Source organism: Alosa sapidissima, chromosome 17 (genome assembly GCF_018492685.1).
Source record: "Alosa sapidissima isolate fAloSap1 chromosome 17, fAloSap1.pri, whole genome shotgun sequence".
Lineage (NCBI taxonomy): Eukaryota > Metazoa > Chordata > Actinopteri > Clupeiformes > Clupeidae > Alosa > Alosa sapidissima.
Window position 1 is genome coordinate 32,153,313 of NC_055973.1, and position 22,865 is coordinate 32,176,177.

General features: G+C 46.6%; 1 protein-coding gene across 1 annotated transcript in view; it reads left to right on the top strand.

The window, feature by feature from the left end:
• The first annotated feature begins 171 nt into the window (after window positions 1–171).
• The window catches only part of abcc13 (ATP-binding cassette, sub-family C (CFTR/MRP), member 13), a 31,771-nt gene continuing 9,077 nt past the window's right edge, over window positions 172–22,865 (top strand). The window contains exons 1-17 of the mRNA XM_042067376.1: window positions 172–176; window positions 2,970–3,057; window positions 3,909–3,970; window positions 4,099–4,237; window positions 4,849–5,015; window positions 6,790–6,967; window positions 8,375–8,623; window positions 9,415–9,480; window positions 11,643–11,780; window positions 13,560–13,706; window positions 15,539–15,623; window positions 16,289–16,340; window positions 16,919–16,979; window positions 17,744–17,963; window positions 18,448–18,602; window positions 19,656–19,811; window positions 22,388–22,593. Of these exons, the coding sequence (XP_041923310.1) occupies window positions 172–176; window positions 2,970–3,057; window positions 3,909–3,970; window positions 4,099–4,237; window positions 4,849–5,015; window positions 6,790–6,967; window positions 8,375–8,623; window positions 9,415–9,480; window positions 11,643–11,780; window positions 13,560–13,706; window positions 15,539–15,623; window positions 16,289–16,340; window positions 16,919–16,979; window positions 17,744–17,963; window positions 18,448–18,602; window positions 19,656–19,811; window positions 22,388–22,593 (2,174 nt within the window). The remainder of the gene's footprint in view (window positions 177–2,969; window positions 3,058–3,908; window positions 3,971–4,098; window positions 4,238–4,848; window positions 5,016–6,789; window positions 6,968–8,374; window positions 8,624–9,414; window positions 9,481–11,642; window positions 11,781–13,559; window positions 13,707–15,538; window positions 15,624–16,288; window positions 16,341–16,918; window positions 16,980–17,743; window positions 17,964–18,447; window positions 18,603–19,655; window positions 19,812–22,387; window positions 22,594–22,865) is intronic.

Sequence of the window (22,865 nt, forward strand, 5' to 3'; positions counted from 1 at the left end):
CCCTCACATCCGAGAATGGACCTAATTTTGTCCCAGATGGCCACCATGTTACTTAATCGCACATAAATCTTCCCATAAATCCTCATCTAACGTACCCTGAGCTTAGCTATGTGTTGTGTGACTGATAGAATGGCCGAGAAAAACAACATCTATGATTAAACATAAGCATTTATGAGGTAAGAATACAGACCACCATGATAGGACAAATTACTAACACTTAATCAATTGAATTATTTACAAATATTCCCAATATTTGTTTCCTTCTCTCTCTCTCTCTCTCTCTCTCTCTTTCTCTGTGTATGTGTGTGCATACTTTCCAGAACAATATGTTTTTACTATTTACCCAAACCCAATGATTCATAATAGGGGTAAACACATAAACAATGTCCGACTACATTTACACACTCAAAGCCTTCTCGGCAGTCATGCGATATATCAACCCACCTAATTAATATTTTTGAGAAAACCATCTCTATATGACCTCTGTAAACAGACAACTATTGTGTACTGGACTTGAATGCCCCCTGCCCAGGGTAACCTGAGAGGTTTTCATGAATGCAGAGATGTATCCTAGTCTTTCCAGCATAATTTGCAGGCTGTGTGTGTAACGGTGTTAATAAAGTGCTCCATATAGTTATTGTTAAATCCTGCTAAATGGGTCAAGACTTTTATTTTGGAATTATTCTGTACAGTAGTTGCATTGTGGGTGTCCTGCAGCAGAAGAGAAGTTAACTGCTGCAGGTAAGCTGGGCAAATGAGGGTCCGCATTAAAAGTCATTAAAAGTGTTATGAATTGTATTATATATGTCCTATATCTATTGTTAAAATCATTATGTATGTTCATCCACATAACTCGCGTTTCAGCGATGTTTTGTATTGTCTTGTAACTTTTATTTGGTTTTGTATTTTCGGTTGACCTTGAAGCACGATCTTATGGCTTTAGTGCAAATTTTAATATCACATTTATTTTGTTCAGGCGGACCAGATCTCACTGTCTTCCCTCATGTTGTATTTCCTGACCCATGCAGGTAACCAATTGTATTTGTTGTTTTGATTTTATGTTTCGTGAATGTTTTATGTTTCACTCGTAGCATGGCTAGCATTCGCGAGCTAGAATGACTAGCCATTAACGTCTTTGTAGCGTTCTAAATGCAGTACCGCTGTATCACCACAAGAGTGGAGTGTTTACCTTTTTATGAGCGCTGTTTTGCGTGTTTACTAATGAAAATAGATGAAGTAGTGTTTGTATTTGTATGTGGTATATCGAATTCACTCTCTGATTGAATGTTTGCATATTCTACTGTTTATATTTATTTTATCATACTGGATGATCACCCCCATGTAAGAATATAATTAGATCTAATTAGAAATATAACAGATTTCAACAGATTAGATATATAAGTAGTTTACTTATACAGTTACATACATTTACACATTCACACTCATGTTTTTATGCCACATTATTCCCTTTTGGAATTTATTTTGTATTATTTTATTGACACACCTCACCTCATACTGGACCTGAAATGAAATAACCATATGCTTAGATACTTAGTGTAGTAGCCTAATAGAATTGTGTCTGAGAGCAGAAGGGAAGTTAACTGCTGCAGGCGGACCAGATCTCACTGTCTTCCCTCATGTTGTATTTCCTGACCCATGCAGACAAATAAACCTGCTTCATCTACCATCATCGTTTCCGAGTGTATCACCAGTAAAACACAACGCAAGTTACATGTGCAGTGTTTTCCAAACCGAGGACCTAGCCTGCTCTTCATCAATCAAACATCAATGAAAGAACATCAATATTACTGTATGTTTTCATTTGCATACAGCACTGTGACTTATAATGTAAGGCACCATCAATCTTCAGCAAGACAGATGATGACTTGGTAAACCTTAAAAAAAATTAACCACTCACATAATTGTTTTGAAAGGTCAGCAAAAGCAGTGTCTTCTCAGACATGTCTTCTATTTGTCTCACAAGAAATAAATCAGCTGTAACATAACATTGATAATCATCATGGTATTTCAAGAAAGATAAGTATTTCAAGAAAGACGTTTTATTCTACAAAATGTAGTATTCTATGAGTGTCTGAATAAATATCTTGCTAAAACAATGTTGCCTATAGATGGGGTTTGAAGAGGGGCATTATTAAGAACAGCTGTTTTGTTGGCATCATTCCGAGGACAAATAACTAATTCAACCCTCTATTTCCAGCTCTCCTGACAAACTTGTTTGTGTGTGTCTTCATTTTGGCACAATTGCACTTTAATTTGGCACATTGATTGACTGACATCTGTTTATGTTATTTGATTTCAGCCGCTAGTCAACACTCTGCTCATATCCTGTGACCACACCATTAAATGTTCAAAGAAATCAGTTTAGCGTTATGGAGGAAAATTAGTCATGAAACAACATGAATGACATGACGACTGATATTTCTCCTGGATGGCCCTTTACTTGATTTCAACTGCTGTGTTGAGGACACGGAAAGTGCAGCTTCGCTGACTGTCTCCCCGTGAGGTAGGTCTCATTAAGTCTATAACCTTATAAATGTCGTTCTCAGAAATAGTTCAGACTTCCGAATTCAATCATCAATCCACAGACAATGAGTAGGACTATAGATAGAAATGTAACGACTGCGCTCAGTTAAGGATAGATGAGTACTGCCGTTCGAATTCACTCAAGACGCGCTTCATCAAATTTGACAGGCAATAAACACGCCCCTGGCTGCATTCATCTCCCATTGGATGCGGTAGCGATTCCACATTTCACTTAGTAGATCATTGTATTTTACTCGGCTATGAAAGACGGGACAACTATTCGAGCGCACATGACTGAAAACGGGGAAATAATTTACACGGCATTGGAACGCAACGCTAATTGCTATTCATTCTTACAAGAATACTCCGTTAAACCTTACATCTGTCCAGCCACGTCCTTTGTGTAGCATTCAACGGTATTGAAGCTATTGTCTCCTCACACCCTTGACCAAACTGGCGGTGGCATATTTCCTCAAATATGTGCTCCTCAGAAGCTGGGTAAATGGACACGAGGTGAGAGAAACTTTCCTCCGCTTATACTGTTTTGCGAGCTGTGCGCGTTTATTCAAAAGGCGCCCACACAATGGGCTTATTGCAAATAAAGGTGCGTCCCAGTGAGACAGAGGTGCTTTGTTGACTGTATATTGAATGTTTAATTTGTGCGCACTGTGTGTACAGAACACTGCAGACATACAGTGCGATGCACATACATTATTTGCAACAGTTTAGTTTAGAAAGCTAAAACACTTTATTGTTATGAAATGAGTAGTCAGATCAAAGACATACATTGAGTGTGATTTTTGGATGCAGGGAATAAAAACCTTAGAGGCTGTCTTACATCCTGCTCTAAACATTAAGATGCAGATTATTGAAATAGAACAATCATGAAATGCAACGCCTGACAACCTAATTCTGATGTAACTTCTGGAAATGCCGGCTACAGTTTAAAGGGACACCAGGCAACGTTTTCGTGTTAATCATCTTCGTAAGTTGGTATATGGTTAAATTACTCATTACAGGGCGAATGAAGACTCTCTCGCCCGCCCCTACTGCCTGTAAGAAGAATATCCCACTTGCAAGTTCGGTGTAGCCTATCCTACCCGCCGACCGAAGCAGGATCAGTTTACATCCTGCATACAGCACAGAGGCAGGCTAACGAAACTCTAGCGATTGTTGCAAACGTGTGTATAATGGCAGTGCCAGTGAAGAAGCAGCAAAAACCCTTGACGGAAGATGCAAAGAAAAGGAAAAAAGCTTCAGACCGAGCGAGGGGGAGTTTCGTAGAGAAAAAGCATCAAGCTTGCCTGGTGTGCCTTTAACAATCCAGCTGCACTGTGTCTTCTGCTTTACCATATAAATTACAGAACCAGCCACGGGAGAAAGGAGTCTTCTTTTTTAGTCGAATCACTTACTGGTGGTTTAGCAGGTAGGTAGACTAATAATTTCTCCTCCTTTAATAACATGCGTTGTGTGAACTTGTTAGAGCTTTTTGAACAGTGGGGCACTGAGGTGTAATGTTTGTTGTTGTTTGTTTGTTTGTTGCATGCCTTACAGAGTGGTGGCGGTGGGCCAGAGACGGCCACTGCAGCTGGAGGACCTGAGTCCAGTGAGTGAGGAGGACTCTGCCAAGCATGTCTGCTCTACTTTCCAACAGCACTGGAAGGGTCAGGAGGAGGCCGCTGGCAAGGACGAGGTGTAATAATATTGGCAGCAAATCAACTCTTGCAAATGAACTAAACGAGACAGATTTGGGGGAAGATAATGTTATTGAATGTCACTGAAATTGAATCGCCAATTATTATTATTCAATAGACCCCACTCCCACAAACACACTATTATTATTATTATTCAATAGACCCCACTCCCACATATACACTATTATTATTATTATTATTATTATTATTATTCAATAGACCCCACTCCCACATACACACTATTAGCCCATCTGTATCCATCCTCATTCTGCTCTCCCTCTCTTTCTCCCCCTCTCTCTCTCCATCTGTCTCACACAATCCATATTTTGTCCACATTATCTGCTCTTTCTACATGTTGTTCATCATTAAGTAAGGGGTAATGTATTGTTCATCATTAACTAAGGGATAATGTATTGTCCTTATCGGAAAATGAGTCTGCACAAGGCAAACAGGGTCCGACATGAAGTGGAATCGGACCACACAACCACACATGAATGCTGCAGTGCTACAGATACAGAGCAGTCACACATGTGACTTGTGTAATGTGTCCATATGGCTTGACTGTAAATGTGTATCTTAGTGTCCGTGTGGTCCACTCTCTCTCCTGTAGAACGCTGACGGGGCAGAGGCGGAGGGGCTCTTGTTTGCTGGCTCTGTCCACCAGGGCTTCCGCCTCCTCCACGCCCTCTGGTTGACCTTCTCCCCGTCCCTGCTCCAGGTGGGCCTCCTGAGGCTACTCACAGACCTGCTGGAGCTGCTGGCTCCCCTGGCCCTCAGGTAGGACCTGCCATCTCCTACACACACCTGCCCTCAGGTACTGTAGGACCCGCCATCTCTTATATACACCTGCTCTCAGGGATCTCTTACATACACCTGCCCTCAGGTAGGACCTGCCATCTCCTACACACACCTGCCCTCAGGTACTGTAGGACCTGCCATCTCTTACATACACCTGCTCTCAGGTATCTCTTACATACACCTGCCCTCAGGTAGGACCCGCCATCTCTTACATACACCTGCCCTCAGGTAGGACCTGCCATCTCTTACATACACCTGCCCTCAGGTAGGACCCATGATCTCTCACATACACCTGGCTCTCAGGTATGACCTGTGACCTCTCGCATACACCTGAGCATCCTCTCATTCTGAACCACCCTCATCCTCTCCTCTACAGACTGCTAATAACAAAGGCACCCAAATAGCCCCTCAACAGCCTCCGAATTACCCCTCAATGTCAACAACCCATCAGGTATGGGACCTGTGTCTCACAGACACCTGAGCATCCCTGCGACCTTAAAGCAGCATACACCTGAGCATCCCCACGACCTTAAAGCAACATACACCTGAGCATCCCCGCGACCTTAAAGCGACATACTCCTGAGCATCCCTGCAATCTTAAAGGAGAACTTGGCAACTATTTCAACGTAATAAACCCGTTTAGAAATCATTTGGATGGTTAAATGACCTGTTCCGGTGAAAATGGTGACTTTCCCTGCTGCCCCTAGTGTCCCCAGGCGGAAAAGCAACCTTGCAACATTGAGACTACCATCCCGGAAAGAGAAGTGAGAAACAAGAAACTCGTTTTAAATCGTGTTTCTTACTTTGTAACATCCACATTGTTCTGCCGAACTTATGCTAACCGTTTCGCTAGCTTGTAAACAAATCCATGCTTTATCGTTACCTTTTTCCACAGTTTGAAATAGCATAATGCACAATTTATCCAGCAGAGGGGGAAATATAGCTAATCCTGGTTTCCCTTTAAAGCGATCAGACACCTGAGCATTTAGGTACCCATTTAGCGCTAAGGGGATATTACCCAATTAGTCTAAAACCTGATAAAAACGGTTACTCTCCCACCCACGACAACAACGTTACATAGTTCAATACCAGTTTCAAGTGTGCATCGGCAATATCAGACTCGGCATGTAAGTGTGTGTAGCATCCAAATGAGAAGCTGTTATTTTAGAATAAATAACTACTTGCTTTAACAACCCTTACTCACTGGTGTTCAGAGCAGTGATATCAAAGCCTCCCCCATCAACCCCTATCGACTCCTCCTCAGGTATGAGACTGCTGATCTCACCTGACACCTGAGCTGAGGAATCCCTAAAACATCCCCATCTACAAGAGTTGTTTTGGGAGATGGGGTGGGGGGTGGGTGTGCATGCAGACTTTCCTCATTTGTTCCTGTTTTTACCCTGAGGAAATGTCCTCTAGTGTCTCCCTCAAAGCATACTCTTATTCCGTCCTTGACTAGAGTTGTCAATGATGCAGTCAGCCAAGGGCTTCAGAGGCATCTGGTGACTTTGATAAAAAAAGGTGCTGCAATGAGACAAGGACAGACATATACGGAGCCAGTGGTACGAGTCCCCAGGCTTAGTGTTTAGACCAGTGTGAAATGTGAAGTGTCAGCCCGTTTACAGTGATACTGCATAGCTAATTACACCTACTCACTGATCCAATGCTAATTCAGAAGTCCAGATGTATGTATCTAAACTTTTCAATATTAATCTCTTTTTATTCTATTTCTCTTCGCATCTAATTCCTGCAGATGGATAATCCTCTTCATTGAGAACCAGGCAGTGTACGACTGGCAAGGGCGCACATACATGCTGGCACTGGTTGGCATCGTCGTTTGCCAATCTCTTGTTGAGCAGCTCTGTGAGAAACACAGTGGGATGACCGAGGCTAAGGTCCAAGTTGCACTGACTGGGATGCTATACAGAAAGGTGCGTCGCAAACACTGTCTTGCTCACAACAACTACAACAACAACTTGTGAAGAGGGAATCTCTCTAACCACCACCAATGTGTATAAGTATAAGTATATATATAGTCTTTTGATCCTGTGAGGGAAATTTGGGCTCTGCATTTATCCCAATCCGTGAATTAGTGAAACACACACAGCACACAGTGAACACACAGTGAGGTGAAGCACACACTAATCCTGACACAGTGAGTTGCCTGCTACAGCGGCGCTCGGGGAGCAGTGAGGGGTTAGGTGCCTTGCTCAAGAGCACTTCAGCCGCTCCTACTGGTCGGGGTTCGGACCGGCATCCCTCCGGTTACAAGTCCGAAGCCCTAACCAGTAGCACCCGCCTGGATGAAGCGTGGCAGCCATTATGTGCCAGAACGCTGGGTGGAGGTGTTGAGTGAGGGAGTGAATGAGCCAATTACACTGGGGGATGATTACAGGGCCAGATTAAATGAGCCAAGTTGGGAATTTAGCCAGGACACCGGGGAACCCCCTACTCTTTGCGATAAGTGCCATGGGATCTTTAATGACCACAATGAGTCAGGTGCTCAGTTGAACGTCTCAGCCGAAGGACGGATATCTCGGGTTCAGTATCTTCCCCTAAGAGAGTGAGTGGACACGTGTATCTTCTCCTAAGAGAGTGGACGCGTGTATCTTCACCTAAGAGAGTGAGTGGACGCGTGTCAGTCTACCTTCTCACTGCCCCTTTTCTGTCAAGACGGTTTTCTTGCTTTGCGTATGAGGCCACTGATGTTGAGTGCAGTGAGATCACAAAGCATGACTGAGGCGAGAGTTTAATCTGACAGCCTGCCACTGTAATGCATGATGATATCGGCCGCTTTTCCACTCGTCTAAAATAACCCTCTGTTCTTCTCTCTTGTGTCACCTCACCCACCACTCACTCACCCACCACTTACACACTCACCCACCACTCAACTCACTCACCCACCACTCAACTCACTCACCCACCACTCAACTCACCCACCCACCACTTACACACTCACCCACCACTCAACTCACTCACCCACCACTCACAAACTCAACTCACTCACTCACTCACTCACCCACCACTCAACTCACTCACCCACCACTCAACTCACTCACCCACCACTCACAAACTCAACTCAACTCAACTCAACTCACTCACCCACCACTCAACTCACTCACCCACCACTCACAAACTCAACTCAACTCAACTCAACTCAACTCAACTCAACTCAACTCACTCACCCACCACTCAACTCACTCACCCACCACTCACAAACTCAACTCAACTCAACTCACCTCACTCCCTCCCTCCCTCCCTCCCTTCAATTCATCTCAATCTGCTCACTGCCTCCATTCCTCCACATTCAAAACAACATCAACAACAACAAACAACAGCTCTCATGTGTTTCCAGTCATTCTCATCACCAGGGTGCTGGCGTGGCCGCCCACCTGTCGGGGGACATTGAGAGGGTGGCAGGTCTGGTGGGCACCCTGCCCCTGCTGCTGTCCTGCCCCCTGCGCGTGGCACTGTGCCTGGGCCTGCTTTGGCGGGAGCTGGGCCCCGCCGCCCTGGTGGGCCTCACCGGGCTGCTGCTGCTCATACCGCTCAACTCAGCAGCGGAGCGCAGGGCCAGCCAGCTGAAGGTCAGTGGAGCGCAGGGCCAGCCAGCTGAAGGTCAGTGGAGCGCAGGGCCAGCCAGCTGAAGGTCAGTGGAGCGCAGGGCCAGCCAGCTGAAGGTCAGTGGAGCGCAGAGCCATGGGGAGGGGGGTGGAGGAGAGGAGGAGGGGTGGAGGAGAGGAGGAGGGGTGGAGGAGAGGGGGGTGGGGCAAAGGGGAGAGGGGGTGGGGTGGAGGAGAGGGGGGTGGAGGAGAGGAGGGTGGGGCAAAGGGGAGAGGGGGTGGGGTGGAGAGGAGGAGGAGTGGGATGAAGATAATGGAGAGGAGAGGGCTGGGGAGAGGAGGAGTGGTGATGCAGGGGGGGTGAGGAGGAGGACAGGAGAGGAGGAGTGGTGATGGAGGGGGGGTGAGGAGGAGGACAGGAGAGGAGGAGTGGTGATGGAGGGGGGGTGAGGAGGAGGACAGGAGGAGATGGGGGCGGGTGGGCTGGGATGGGGTGGTAGAGAGGAGAGGTGACGGGTGGAGGACTAAACTGGTGATGGTGTGTGTGTGTGTTTGGGGGGGGGACTAAATTGTATTTTTATGGGGGGTGGTGATGGTGTGTGTGTGTTTGGGGAGGGGGAGTAATTTCTGCTGTGTCACAGCACATTGGCCGAAGGACGGTCATTTTTTATTTATCTTTTTTGGTTTAGATGCCAGATCCTACAAAACATGATGGGTCGGTGCCTGTGTAAGGTTTTAATTTGGGGGGTGTAATTGGATGTGCGCCAGTGCATGGCATGTAAACATTAACACTTGTGCTGCTCTGCTGTCTCCAGAGGAGTCAGATGACAGTGAGAGAGGACAGGGAGGCGCTGCTGACGGAGATGCTGGCGGAGATCAAGGTTTGTGTCTGCAGCTGCTGCTGCTGTTATTCACCTCCACTCTGCTGCTGTTATTCACCTCCACTCTGCTGCTGTTATTCACCTCCACTCTGCTGCTGTTATTCTGTTCACCTCCACTCTGCTGCTGTTATTCACCTCCACTCTGCTGCTGTTATTCACCTCCACTCTGCTGCTGTTATTCTGTTCACCTCCACTCTGCTGCTGTTATTCACCTCCACTCTGCTGCTGTTATTCACCTCCACTCTGCTGCTGTTATTCTGTTCACCTCCACTCTGCTGCTGTTGTTCACCTCCACTCTGCTGCTGTTATTCACCTCCACTCTGCTGCTGTTATTCACCTCCACTCTGCTGCTGTTATTCTGTTCACCTCCACTCTGCTGCTGTTATTCACCTCCACTCTGCTGCTGTTATTCACCTCCACTCTGCTGCTGTTATTCACCTCCACTCTGCTGCTGTTTGGGCTTCGGAATATCTATCTGTGTTACAACTCAAGCTTTGACACTTGAAAATCTGTGTGTTAACCAAACAACCAAACAGCTTCTCAACCAAACAACTGCATTCAAATGTTTTGTATTAGAAACAAATGTAGGAATGACTACTTTGTCTCTTCAAAATGAATGAATGCAAATTATCTGTATTCAAACAAATACAGAAATTACTGTATGTTAATTATTACATTTAGAAGGTTGCCACTAAACATTTAAAACATCTTTACCATTTCTGAATTTGCACTGCGGACCTTTATTAGTATACTTATGTCGTAAATACACAACACAATGAAATGGCAAATGCATACATTAAAACTACCATTGACATGAGGTGACTATAATCATCTTACGTATCATTTTAACAGTCTTTACTATTTTAATCACTACCTCTGCTTGTAGTGTCTCATTGGTCATATCCTGCTTATGCGTTTCCCCTCCATGAGCCCTGGGTCCTGCCTCCATGACCCCATGCTGGTCCTGTCTCTTGCTGGTCCTGCCTCTTCTGACCCCATGCTGGTCCTGTCTCTTGCTGGTCCTGCCTCTTCTGACCCCATGCTGGTCCTGTCTCTTGCTGGTCCTGCCTCTTCTGACCCCATGCTGGTCCTGCCTCTTCTGACCCCATGCTGGTCCTGCCTCTTCTGACCCCATGCTGGTCCTGTCTCTTGCTGGTCCTGCTGGTCCTGTCTCTTGCTGGTCCTGCTGGTCCTGTCTCTTGCTTAGCCCACGCTACACTTGAGCCTCTGCTCCATCTATTCTAATCCCTCCTGCCTGACCCACTTAGCATTCCTCCCGGGGTCAGGGATGCTTTTATATCCCCACAGAGCGCCCACACACACACACACACACACACACACACACACACAGTGATGTTGTAATCCACAATAGATGCAAATTTAATACAGAAGACATCTGAAAATAAAAAAGATTACACGCTCCTCACTGTTTGCGTATTCACCCCAGTCTGAGTGCATTTGGGAGGCTTGTTTGGGAGGCTTGCCATTTTCTCTCTGCTAACTGGAAGCACTAGTGGTTCTCTTCATATTGAATGTGTAGGCAGTCACCCAAGGGTGCCAGCGCAAGCAGGCAGAACTGAGGGCGTGCCCAGATTCATGGGCTATGCCAAGCACCACTGGAGCCAGAACCTCTGCTGGCATGAATGGCAATGCAAGAGGCTTTTCAAAGACAGAAAGAATGCCCTCTGTGCATTCACCCATTCTACAACTCAAAGCCATAGAAAGAATGATTCCACTCTGGTATGCAGCTGCAATGTGAGTGTGTGTTTGTGTGTGTGTGTCTTTGTGTGTGTGTGTGTATGTGTGTCTTTGTGTGTGTATGTGTGTGTGTGTGTGCATGTGTGTGTGCGTGTGTGTGTGTCTTTGTGTGTGTGTGTGTGTGCGTCTTTGTGTGTGTGTGTGCGTGTGTGAGTGTGTGTGTGTGTGTGCGTGTGTGCGTGCGTGTGTGTGTGTCTTTGTGTGTGTGTGTGCGTGTGTGTGTGTCTTTGTGTGTGTGTGTGTGTGTGTGTGTGCGTGTGTGTGTGTGTGTGTGTGTGTGTGTGTGCGTGTGCATCTCCATCCCTGTGAGTGCTGTCACTCATCAGAATGACATGCTTGCTCATTCTCTCATCTCTGTGCATCTCTCCTCCTTGCATGCGTTGTGTGTGTGTGTGTGAGTGCAGATGCTGAAGCAGTTGGCCTGGGAGGCCTGGTTCCAGTATCGTGTGACAGCGGCACGAGAGAGAGAGCTGGAGACGCTAAGCATTCTGGGATATCTGACGGCCTTTCTTATGCTGAGCCGCGTGTGTGAGCCCTTCCTGGTATGCGGTCACTGTCTCATTTCTCTACTTGCTGAGCCGCGTGTGTGAGCCCTTCCTGGTATGCGGTCACTGTCTCATTTCTCTACTTGCTACTCTCAGGGATGGGCAGTATTTATGTTATATGATTATTGATGATATTATGATGTAGTTAAAATACTAATTTCAAATACAAAGTAGCATTTTGTCATTTGTATTTTGAGTTGAAGAAAATGGCTTCGTATTTTGGATCAAAATACTTTATAGGCGTGTATTTTTGTAGTTGTGATGACATCATAAGTGCAAAACAATGAATGTAGCCTCTGACTGATGCTGACTGATACAGTAATTTGCCCAGACTTGTTGTGATCAGAATATTGAGATTCAGGAAGATGATCCAGCGCAAGATGAGTAATGTGTAGGTTGTTCACACACACACACACACACACACAATACACTCCCTCTAACACCCTCAAGTTTCTTGAGAACTTTAATCATTAGTTTTGTGTGAAGTTCCAATTGGAACACATGGAACCGGTTATGTGGTTTCCCTGTAATATTGCTCACAAGTTGCCCCATGTAGCACCAAAAGTAACACGATGAAAAGTTCATATTTATACCCCTTGGCGTCAATATAAGTAAGAGATAATGTATAGAACGCCGTTCATTATTGGGAAAATAAGTCCCGACAGGGCGAACCGGACCCCGACGCACAGCGGAGGAGTCTTGTTTCGCCCTGAAGGGACTTATTTTCCCAATAATGACCGGCGTTCTATACATTATCCCGCTTATTACACGGCTACTTGCCAAAACGAAAATCCACGTCCACGATATGTCTCTTTACATTTATTTGTTACCGTTTCGTGGTGGCTTTTGCAGAGAAATAAATAGTTTGCAACACACGCTGAACTTGAATCAAACATTCTTTAGAACACAGCTGATCAACCGTCTGCTTTCACTTTTGAATGAAGTTCCAATGCAAGAAGTGACCGGACTACTTGCGGAGTGATATTAAAAACTTAAATCAGTAGCACAAAACCCGTTGCCATTGACAGCGGTAATTATATGTTTGCAGCGGTAATTACATAAAAATATTTTACCGTAGAACGTTGGGAAATCCTATTCAAGTCAATGGAGCGTTCTACTAGCATTGTGAAGAGCCGTATAATACAGTAACACCATTTAGCGCTTACACGGTACCCAGTTAATTAAAAAAACACCTAACTCCCTACATATCCTTAGTTCATATCCTTAGCCTTAGGTCAACTGTATATTACAGCCTAATGAAATGACCGTTTTACAAATAGCATAGCCAACATGGTCATTGCTGTCTCTGCGGCCATCTTAACAGGATGAATGGTGCTCAATTGCAAAGTTCCTGAATCATTCTCATCGTCTTCTCCTTGCTTGCTTGTTGTGTCAGAGGTTTCATTTGATTTTCTTTTAACTGACCTAGTCTTAAACTACCAATCCATGATCTTGACATTTTACTGTTTAAATTTACATGCGAGTTGATGCAATATTGAAAACAGTTCATCATCAACAGATCATCATCATCATCATCATCATTTGCTACTGTGGAGCACACACATAGGCAGGAACAGGAACACTGATATAAAAAATATTATATTTGACCATATCTACACATGGACCTCTAATGGTGTACGGACCACACTATGATGAACACTGATCTGAAGTAAACACAGCGGACCACATTGTGAAAGAATTAAAAGACCTTAAGTGGTATGTGATGTTGAAGTAATGATAGTTATTACAGTAAACATGCCTCCACTGTGTTCCCAGGTGTGTCTGTCCAGCCTGGGGGCATTTGTCCTGATGCATGATGGGAATGTTCTCACCGCAGCACAAGTGTTCACCTCCATCTGGCTCCTCCGGCTACTGCGCCCGCCACTGTTCCACCTCCCGAACCTCTTGCCCATCTTGACTCAGGTAGCACACACACACACACACATATGCACACACACACACGCACGCACGCACACTCACACACACACACACACATGCACACACGCACGCACGCACACTCACACACACACACACACACACACACACGTACGCACGCACACTCACACACGCACACTCTCACACACACACACAGACACGCGCACACACACGCGCACACACACGCGCACGCACACGCACGCACGCACACTCACACACACATATGAGGGGCCGTCTAGGCCTTAATTCATACTTGGTTGATTTTTTCCTCCACTACTAGGTCTACACGAACATTGTTGACAGTATAGGTCCTGCCCCTTCCTTGATTTTAATTGGCTAGCTAGAGAGAAGTGACATTGACAAACCAATCAGGAACTGAGAAATCAAACTCCTTCCGTTTCATGCAAACTCTCTCACACACACCACTATACTCTCTCACATATACTACTATACTCTTTCGCATACACCACTATACTCTCTCACATTCACTACTATACTCTCTTGCATTCACTACTATACCTTCTCGCATACACTACTAAACTCTCTCACATAGACTACTAAACTCTCTCGCATACACTATTATACTCTCTCGCATACACTACTAAACTCGCTCGCATACACTACTATACTCTCTTGCATACACTAGTATACTCTCTCGCATACACTACTATACTCTCTCTCACATACACTACTATATTCTCTCACATACACTACCAAACTCTCTCGCATACACTACTATACTCTCTCTCACATACACTACTATATTCTCTCACATACACTACCAAACTCTCTCACATACACTACTATACTCTCTCACATACACTACTATAGTCTCTCACATATACGACTATACTCTCTCACATACACTACTATAGTCTCTCACATATACGACTATTCTCTCTCACATACACTACTATAGTCTCTCACATACACTACTATATTCTCTCACATGTACTACTAAACTCTCTCACATACACTACTATACTCTCTCACATACACTACTATACTCTTTACTCTCTCACATACACTACTATACTCTCTCACATTCACTACTATACTCCTTCACATACACTACTATACTCTCTCACATACACGACTATACCCTCTCATACATACATGTAAAATGACTATAATAGTGAGTGTGCATGAGTATAGTGGTGTATGTGCAAGGTTATGATAGTGTGTAAGACCAAGTATGAATTAAGGCCTAGACGGCCCCTCATACACACACACACACACACACACACACACACACAGCAGCCAACTCATTACTACAAACACACTATTCAGTTTAGCTGGAAGAGTGTTACACAGGTTGTCTAAATCTGTCTAAATCTAGATGTGTCAGTGCTAATGCAGGCCAGTCACATATGCCTATGACCAGTGACTGCAGCAAGATACTGTAGGTTTGATAGAAGCTGTTTATTCAGGACTAGAGAACGTAGAGAGCTGGTTAAAATGATGTTAAAACGTGTTACATGCTGCCACTGTAGTCACTCGCACGCACGCACGCACGCACGCACGCACACTCACACACACACATGCACACTCACACACGCACGCACGCACACTCACACACGCACGCACGCACGCACGCACACATGCACACTCACACACACACACGCACGCACGCACGCACACTCACACGCACGCACGCACGCACGCACACTCACACACGCACGCACGCACACACACTCACACACACACACACATGCACGCACACATGCACACTCACACACACGCACGCACGCACGCACGCACACACGTTACATGCTGCCACTCTAGTCAGCTGTTGCAAATGACTCTGCTGCCCCTTGCAGGCGAAGCATTCACTGTGCCACCTGGAGAGCATCTTTTGCACTGAGACCACAGACTTAGACTGTTGCCATCCAGGCACCACATCAGGTAAAATGCAAGATCACCAAAGATGTACAATGTAACGTGAACATTTCTCCTCACTGGTTTATGTTAGCGTGACTATTAGGAGAGAGGGGTTCAAAGGGGTTTGTAACGGGTATGGATCAAACATCAACAGTCTGAACGCATACTGTCACACCATACTGCCAACACATAACAATGATAATGGCCTAAATGCTGTGTGCAGGAGTGAATGCTGTGTGCAGGAGTGAATGCTGTGTGCAGGAGTGAATGGATGGCAGATGGCTTAATCTGGACTCATGACCCATGACCTCCAGGCTGCTTATTTAGAAGCAGTTTTTTTTATTACCAGTCTCTGAATTGTGTGTTTTGCATTAATGCTTATTTCATTACTGCCTTTCTGTGAGTATGTGTTTGCAAAAGGTGTGTGTGTGAGAGAGAGAGTGTGTGAGAGTGTATGTGTGTGTGTGACTGTGTGTGAGAGAGAGTGTGTGTTCATATATTTTCACTGGCTTGTCCGTGCCTGTATGTTGTGTGTGCATGTGATTAAATTCATTTGGATGTGTATGTGTGTGTGAGAGAGATTTCATGCATTTGTGTGTGCTTGTGTTCGTCTGTGTGTGTGTTTGTGTGTGTGTGTGTGTGTGTGTGTGTGTGTGTGTGTGTTTTCATGTATGTCCTCTTGTACGCAGATGGAGCTGAACTAAGCCTATCGTCGAGTTGCCTGACGGAGGCTTTGTACAGGTGGGTGAAAGGGATTTTTCCAACCAGCTGTTGGACAGAGGTCATGACCTTTCTCCCTCCACATCTGCACCTGTTGTGGCTGCCATTGTTTGCTCATCCCTCTCTCATCTGTGTAATTTGGAGAGCTGGTCCTCCCTGCCAACTCTCCGCTAGATCCACGGCGGTCGCTTGGTCATTATCTAACGTGATTACCGGAATGACATGGCTTTTCTGGCCGTTGGCGCTAACATGCAACCTCATGAAATGACTCTGGGTCCGCTGCCAAGCTAATCTCTGCACTTTGATTGGGCGAATAACTTGCACGGAGCCGTCTCATTGGACAGAGAGGCCTCAGCAGGACCTTGAGACTATTCAGCCCCACGAGGCCAGACGTGGCGTGGAATAGCAGGGCCAGCGATGCTGAATTACGATGGTTTAATCCTCAGCATAAACTCAGTGATGCTAAGAGCATTAGCACAGGATCTGGCTTTTCATTTAGCCCTGATCCTCTGTAGAGAGCCATGATATGGCCGTGCTGAATGTACACAGACCAGGACAAACAAACAACAGACCATTTTTCTTTACGTGTGCCCACTTAGGAACAGCCAAGATGACCAACTCAGTGAAATCAAAATGGAGATGGACCGCGCATCCACCAGTGTGAGTATAAATGAGAAGCTGAGATCTTCTGCCATCTGCTACCTTCACCAAAAAGTCCATATCTATTACTATTTAGCAAATATCAAATACCATATATTATCAAATATTAAATACCATAAAAACTTCATTAAACACCGTGTCCTAATCATCTGTTGCCATCTGTTACAATCTATTACTATATTAGCAAATATTAAGCACCATAAAAACTCGTTTAAAAGCCAAGTCCCTGCAGATAGATGCCTCTTATTCTGTCCTGGTGTGGCTACAGGGTTGGGCAGATAAAGGCCTAAATGCTCTTAACCTTATCGCCCACTTAAGTTCTATGCTGCTTAGATCGCGCACACAAAAGTTAGAGTAGACGTTAGTGCTTACAGTAAATGCTCTTAACCTTATCAAAAACACACAAAAGTTAGAGTAGACGTTAGTGCTTACAGTAAAACACACATTTTGCACGGATGAAAAGCAGGCAGTGTTAACTCCTGAGTCCATGAGTTCCTACATCTTCCTGATTAATTGTTCCTAGTTAATGGCCTGACCCATATAAATGCCTGTCCCAAGTAAAAGCAGGTTTAGTTTGGCAATTGAAGCAAATTAAAGCAAAATATAAAAAATAAAAGCTATTAATCAAGTTTTTGTGGCATACACATTCAGAGAGAGTATAATGTATTCTTATTGGTATTCACCCAAAAGGTCTATATCACAAAAACAAATTGGACTTGTTAAAACTTTAACAAGTGACACATATTTTATAAACCATAAACCAGGGATCTGGAGCAGACATGCGAGGGTACCTGCGGGCCTTCGGCTGGGGCTGGGCGGGGCTGGCCCTCGCGGCCCAGCTGGGCCTGGTGCTGGTGTCAGTCGGACAGGACGCGCTGCTGGGCCTGTGGACCAGCGATGCCAAGGAGGTCCAGGGTCTCGAGGGCTGGACGGAGCTGAGGGACTCACGCCTCTCTCTGTACGCAGTGCTGGGGCTGCTGCAAGGTGAGAGATACCAGACCGTGTGTGTGTGTGTGTGTGTGTGTGTATGTGTGTGTATGTGTGCGTGTGTATGTGTGTGTAGGTGGATGTGTGTGTGTGCGTGTGTGTGTGTAGGTGGATGTGTGTGTGTGTGTGTGTGTGTGTGTGTGTGTGTGTGTGTGTGTGTGTGTGTAAGTGGATGTGTGTGTGGGGGGTGGGCTTCTGAGGGGTGTCTAAGACAAGAGTTTTCTCTTTTTTTAAAGTCTATTTTTGGGTCTTTTTACCTTTTTCAGCTAGGATAGTGAAGAGACTGACACTTGTGGTGTCATGAAAGGGGGGTTGGACACTTGTGGTGTCATGAAAGGGGGGTTGGACACTTGTGGTGTCATGAAAGGGGGCGTGGAGGAAGCTAATGTGAAAAATCTGTTTTCCTCTCTCTTCTCCTCCTGCCCCCTCTCTCTCTCCCTCTTTTTGTGTGTGTGTGTGTGTGTGTGTGTGTGTGTTGTAGCCATACTTGTGTGTGGGGCTGCCCATTTCCTGACCCAGGGTTCTCTAAGGGCCGCAGGGGGACTCCACAGTGGGCTCCTGTCTGACGTGCTGCACCTTCCCCTCCACTTCTTCCGGAACACTCCGGCCCAGAGCGTGCTGCAGTCCTTCACACGGGTCAGTGTCACTAACACTCCGGCCCAGAGCGTGCTGCAGTCCTTCACACGGGTCAGTCTCACTAACACTCCGCCCCAGAGCGTGCTGCAGTCCTTCACACGGGTCAGTCTCACTAACACTCCACCCCAGAGCGTGCTGCAGTCCTTCACACGGGTCAGTCTCACTAACACTCCGCCCCAGAGCGTGCTGCAGTCCTTCACACGGGTCAGTCTCACTAACACTCCGCCCCAGAGCGTGCTGCAGTCCTTCACACGGGTGAGAGCCAGTCTCACTATCTGGGCTAGTCTTACGCAAGCCCACCTAATGATGTATACATATACATATTATTTTACATCTGCTCTGGGCTTTGAGCTGAGTTGTGGTGACTTAAAGTGGTGAAAGTGGTAAAGCTAACACAATGATGTTGATCTTCTGTGTCTGTCAGTGAAAACAGTGTCTTCCAAATGTAAATCGGCACAAAACTTTAGAAGTTTTAAACAAGCACCTAAAGGCTGTGTTGATTGCTGAATCATGGTTGGGCAGCCGTGGCCTACTGGTTAGCGCTTCAGACTTGTAACCGGAGGGTTGCTGAAGTGCCCTTGAGCAAGGCACCTAACCCCTCACTGCTCCCCGAGCGCCGCTGTTGTAGCAGGCAGCTCACTGCGTCGGGATTAGTGTGTGCTTCACCTCACTGTGTGTTCACTGTGTGCTGAGTGTGTTTCACTAATTCATGGATTGGGATAAATGCAGAGACCGAATTTCCCTCACGGGATCAAAAGAGTATATATAGGGCAATTCCACGGAAAATGGACTTTTTGTCACATCCATAACGCCAGTGAAATGCCTTGGCATTTGTATGATGTGAATGATAACATTCATTTTTTGTGCATTTTTTCTCATGTACATTCTTCAGCCAAAAATAGCAAATGCTCAAATTTCATGTAATCATTCACATCATGCCAGACCATCACATTTGATTGGCGTTATGGATGTTCCATGGACGTCATTTTCCATGGAATTGCCCCGTTACTTACTCCTACTGAAGCCCGTGTGTCTCTTCCCCCTCTCGTCCAGGACATGTATGTGATTGAGCATCAGGTCCCTGAGCGCCTGCACGTCTGGGCGCACTCCCAGCTGGAGATGTGTGCCGTTGTTTTTCTCATCTCGGTCATAACACCCGTTTTCATCCTGGCAGCTGGTCCTCTTCTCATACTCCTAGTGAGGGTCCAGGTAAGGCAGGTGTGTGTGTGTGTGTGTGTGTGTGTGTGTGTGTGGGTCCAGGTAAGGCAGGTGTGTGTGTGTGTGTGTGTGTGTGTGTGTGTGGGTCCAGGTAAGGCAGGTGTGTGTGTGTGTGTGTGTGTGTGTGGGTCCAGGTAAGGCAGGTGTGTGTGTGTGTGTGTGTGTGTGTGTGTGTGTGTTTATGTGTGTGTGGGTACAGGTAAGGCAGGTGTGTGTGTGTGTGTGTGTGTGTGTGTATGTGTATGTGTGTGTGGGTTCAGGTAAGGCAGGTGTGTGTGTGTGTGTGTGTGTGTGTGGGTCCAGGTAAGGCAGGTGTGTGTGTGTGTGTGTGTGTGCGTGCGTGTGTGTGGGTCCAGGTAAGGCAGGTGTGTGTGTGTGTGGGGGGGGTCCAGGTAAGGCCGGTGTGTGTGTGTGTATGTGTGTATGTGGGTCCAGGTAAGGCAGGTGTGTGTGTGTGTGTGTGGGTCCAGGTAAGGCAGGTGTGTGTGTGTGTGTGGGTCCAGGTAAGGCAGGTGTGTGTGTGCGTGTGTGTGTGTGGGTCCAGGTAAGGCAGGTGTGTGTGTGTGTGTGTGTGTGTCTGGGGGTCCAGGTAAGGCAGGTGTGTGTGTGTGTGTGTGTGTGTGTGTGTGTGTGTGTGTGTGTGGGTCCAGGTAAGGCAGGTGTGTGTGTGTGTGTGTGTGTGTGTGTGTGGGTCCAGGTAAGGCAGGTGTGTGTGGGTCCAGGTAAGGCAGGTGTGTGTGGGTCCAGGTAAGGCAGGTGTGTGTGTGTGTGTGTGTGTGTGTGTGTGTGTGTGTGTGTGGGTCCAGGTAAGGCAGGTGTGTGTGTGTGTGTGTGTGTGTGTGTGTGTGGGTCCAGGTAAGGCAGGTGTGTGTGTGTGTGTGTGTGTGTGTGTGTCTGTCTGGGGGTCCAGGTAAGGCAGGTGTGTGTGTGTGTGTGTGTGTGTGTGTGTGTGTGTGTGTGTGTGTGTCTGGGGGTCCAGGTAAGGCAGGTGTGTGTGTGTGTGTGTGTGTGTGTGTGTGGGTCCAGGTAAGGCAGGTGTGTGTGTGTGTGTGTGTGTGTGTGTGTGTGGGTCCAGGTAAGGCAGGTGTGTGTGTGTGTGTGTGTGTGTGGGTCCAGGTAAGGCAGGTGTGTGTGTGTGTGTGTGTGTGGGTCCAGGTAAGGCAGGTGTGTGTGGGTCCAGGTAAGGCAGGTGTGTGTGGGTCCAGGTAAGGCAGGTGTGTGTGTGTGTGTGTGTGTGTGTGTGTGGGTCCAGGTAAGGCAGGTGTGTGTGTGTGTGTGTGGGTCCAGGTAAGGCAGGTGTGTGTGTGTGTGTGTGTGTGGGTCCAGGTAAGGCAGGTGTGTGTGGGTCCAGGTAAGGCAGGTGTGTGTGTGTGTGTGTGTGTGTGTGTGTGGGTCCAGGTAAGGCAGGTGTGTGTGTGTGTGTGTGTGTGTGTGTGTGGGTCCAGGTAAGGCAGGTGTGTGTGGGTCCAGGTAAGGCCGGTGTGTGTGTGTGTGTGTGTGTGGGTCCAGGTAAGGCCGGTGTGTGTGTGTGTGTGTGTGTGTGTGTGTGTGTGGGTCCAGGTAAGGCAGGTGTGTGTGGGTCCAGGTAAGGCAGGTGTGTGTGTGTGTGTGTGTGTGTGTGTGGGTCCAGGTAAGGCAGGTGTGTGTGTGTGTGTGTGTGTGTGTGTGTGGGTCCAGGTAAGGCAGGTGTGTGTGTGTGTGTGTGTGTGGGTCCAGGTAAGGCAGGTGTGTGTGTGTGTGTGTGTGTGTGTGTGTGTGTGTGTGTGTGGGTCCAGGTAAGGCAGGTGTGTGTGTGTGTGTGTGTGTGTGTGTGTGTGTGGGTCCAGGTAAGGCAGGTGTGTGTGTGTGTGTGTGTGTGTGTGTGTGTGTGGGTCCAGGTAAGGCAGGTGTGTGTGTGTGTGTGTGTGTGTGTGGGTCCAGGTAAGGCAGGTGTGTGTGTGTGTGTGTGTGTGTGTGTGTGGGTCCAGGTAAGGCAGGTGTGTGTGTGTGTGTGTGTGTGTGGGTCCAGGTAAGGCAGGTGTGTATGTGTGTGTGTGTGTGTGTGTGTGGGTCCAGGTAAGGCAGGTGTGTGTGTGTGTGTGTGTGTGTGTGTGTGTGGGTCCAGGTAAGGCAGGTGTGTGTGGGTCCAGGTAAGGCAGGTGTGTGTTGGTGGGGGTCTGCTGGGTTTAAGGGAAGTGCCACAGTAATTTCACTAAACAATTAGGATACACTGTCACTGTGTTCACTGTCAACTGACTTTTCAGTTTATGACTGAGCTGGTTATAAGAAGGCATTTATCTAACTATGGGCCCGTCTCAATGCAATTAAAGTAAAGTAAACAGCGCGTTTGAAACAGGCCCCTTCTGTGGGTTAATATTAGGCCTGCAGTTTATGGCCAGTAGGGGGCGCCAAAAGATTTCATTACGGCAGGCATTTGGAGAAGGGTCTGTCTGGGCATTTGTGGCGTTCTAACCTTACAGAGAGTTCTTATAAAGTCTCTGCTCTACCTCATCTTTTTTGTCTACACGTCTCTCTCCTTTCCTCTTTTAAGTGTCGCTCTTTGTGCTTTCTCTTTACACTGTTCTTAGTCTCAGTACACATTTGTTTTGAGGCGCATGAAGTGTTTGGAAATCGCCTCTCATCTCTCCGTGAAAGCTCTATTTCGAGAGATGCCGCGCGATGAGAATGGTGATGCCGTCAACTCTGCAGATTTCAGCTATCAAGATCGGAGTGACCACCACCAGACGCTCCATGACCACTTGGTGTGCCACTTCAACAAAATCATAATGGCCAGGTTAGACTCCAAGCTCAGTTAGCTCATGTCATCCTGTCTTTCATCATTAGCAATGCTTTAGTTCTTAGTTCAAAATAATTTCACATATTGTTTAGAAGTTTATTTTGCCTGCTTTTGCCTGGTCAATTTACCCTCAGCTTATCTTTGTCTATTGGAGCTTTGGAGACAGAACGTAGCAGATCTGCAGCTATCTGTTTACTGTTTGCCTTATGTGATTAAATGCGATTAAAGATGTTCACCTGGTATGCAGAAACACCACCTTCATTCACTGT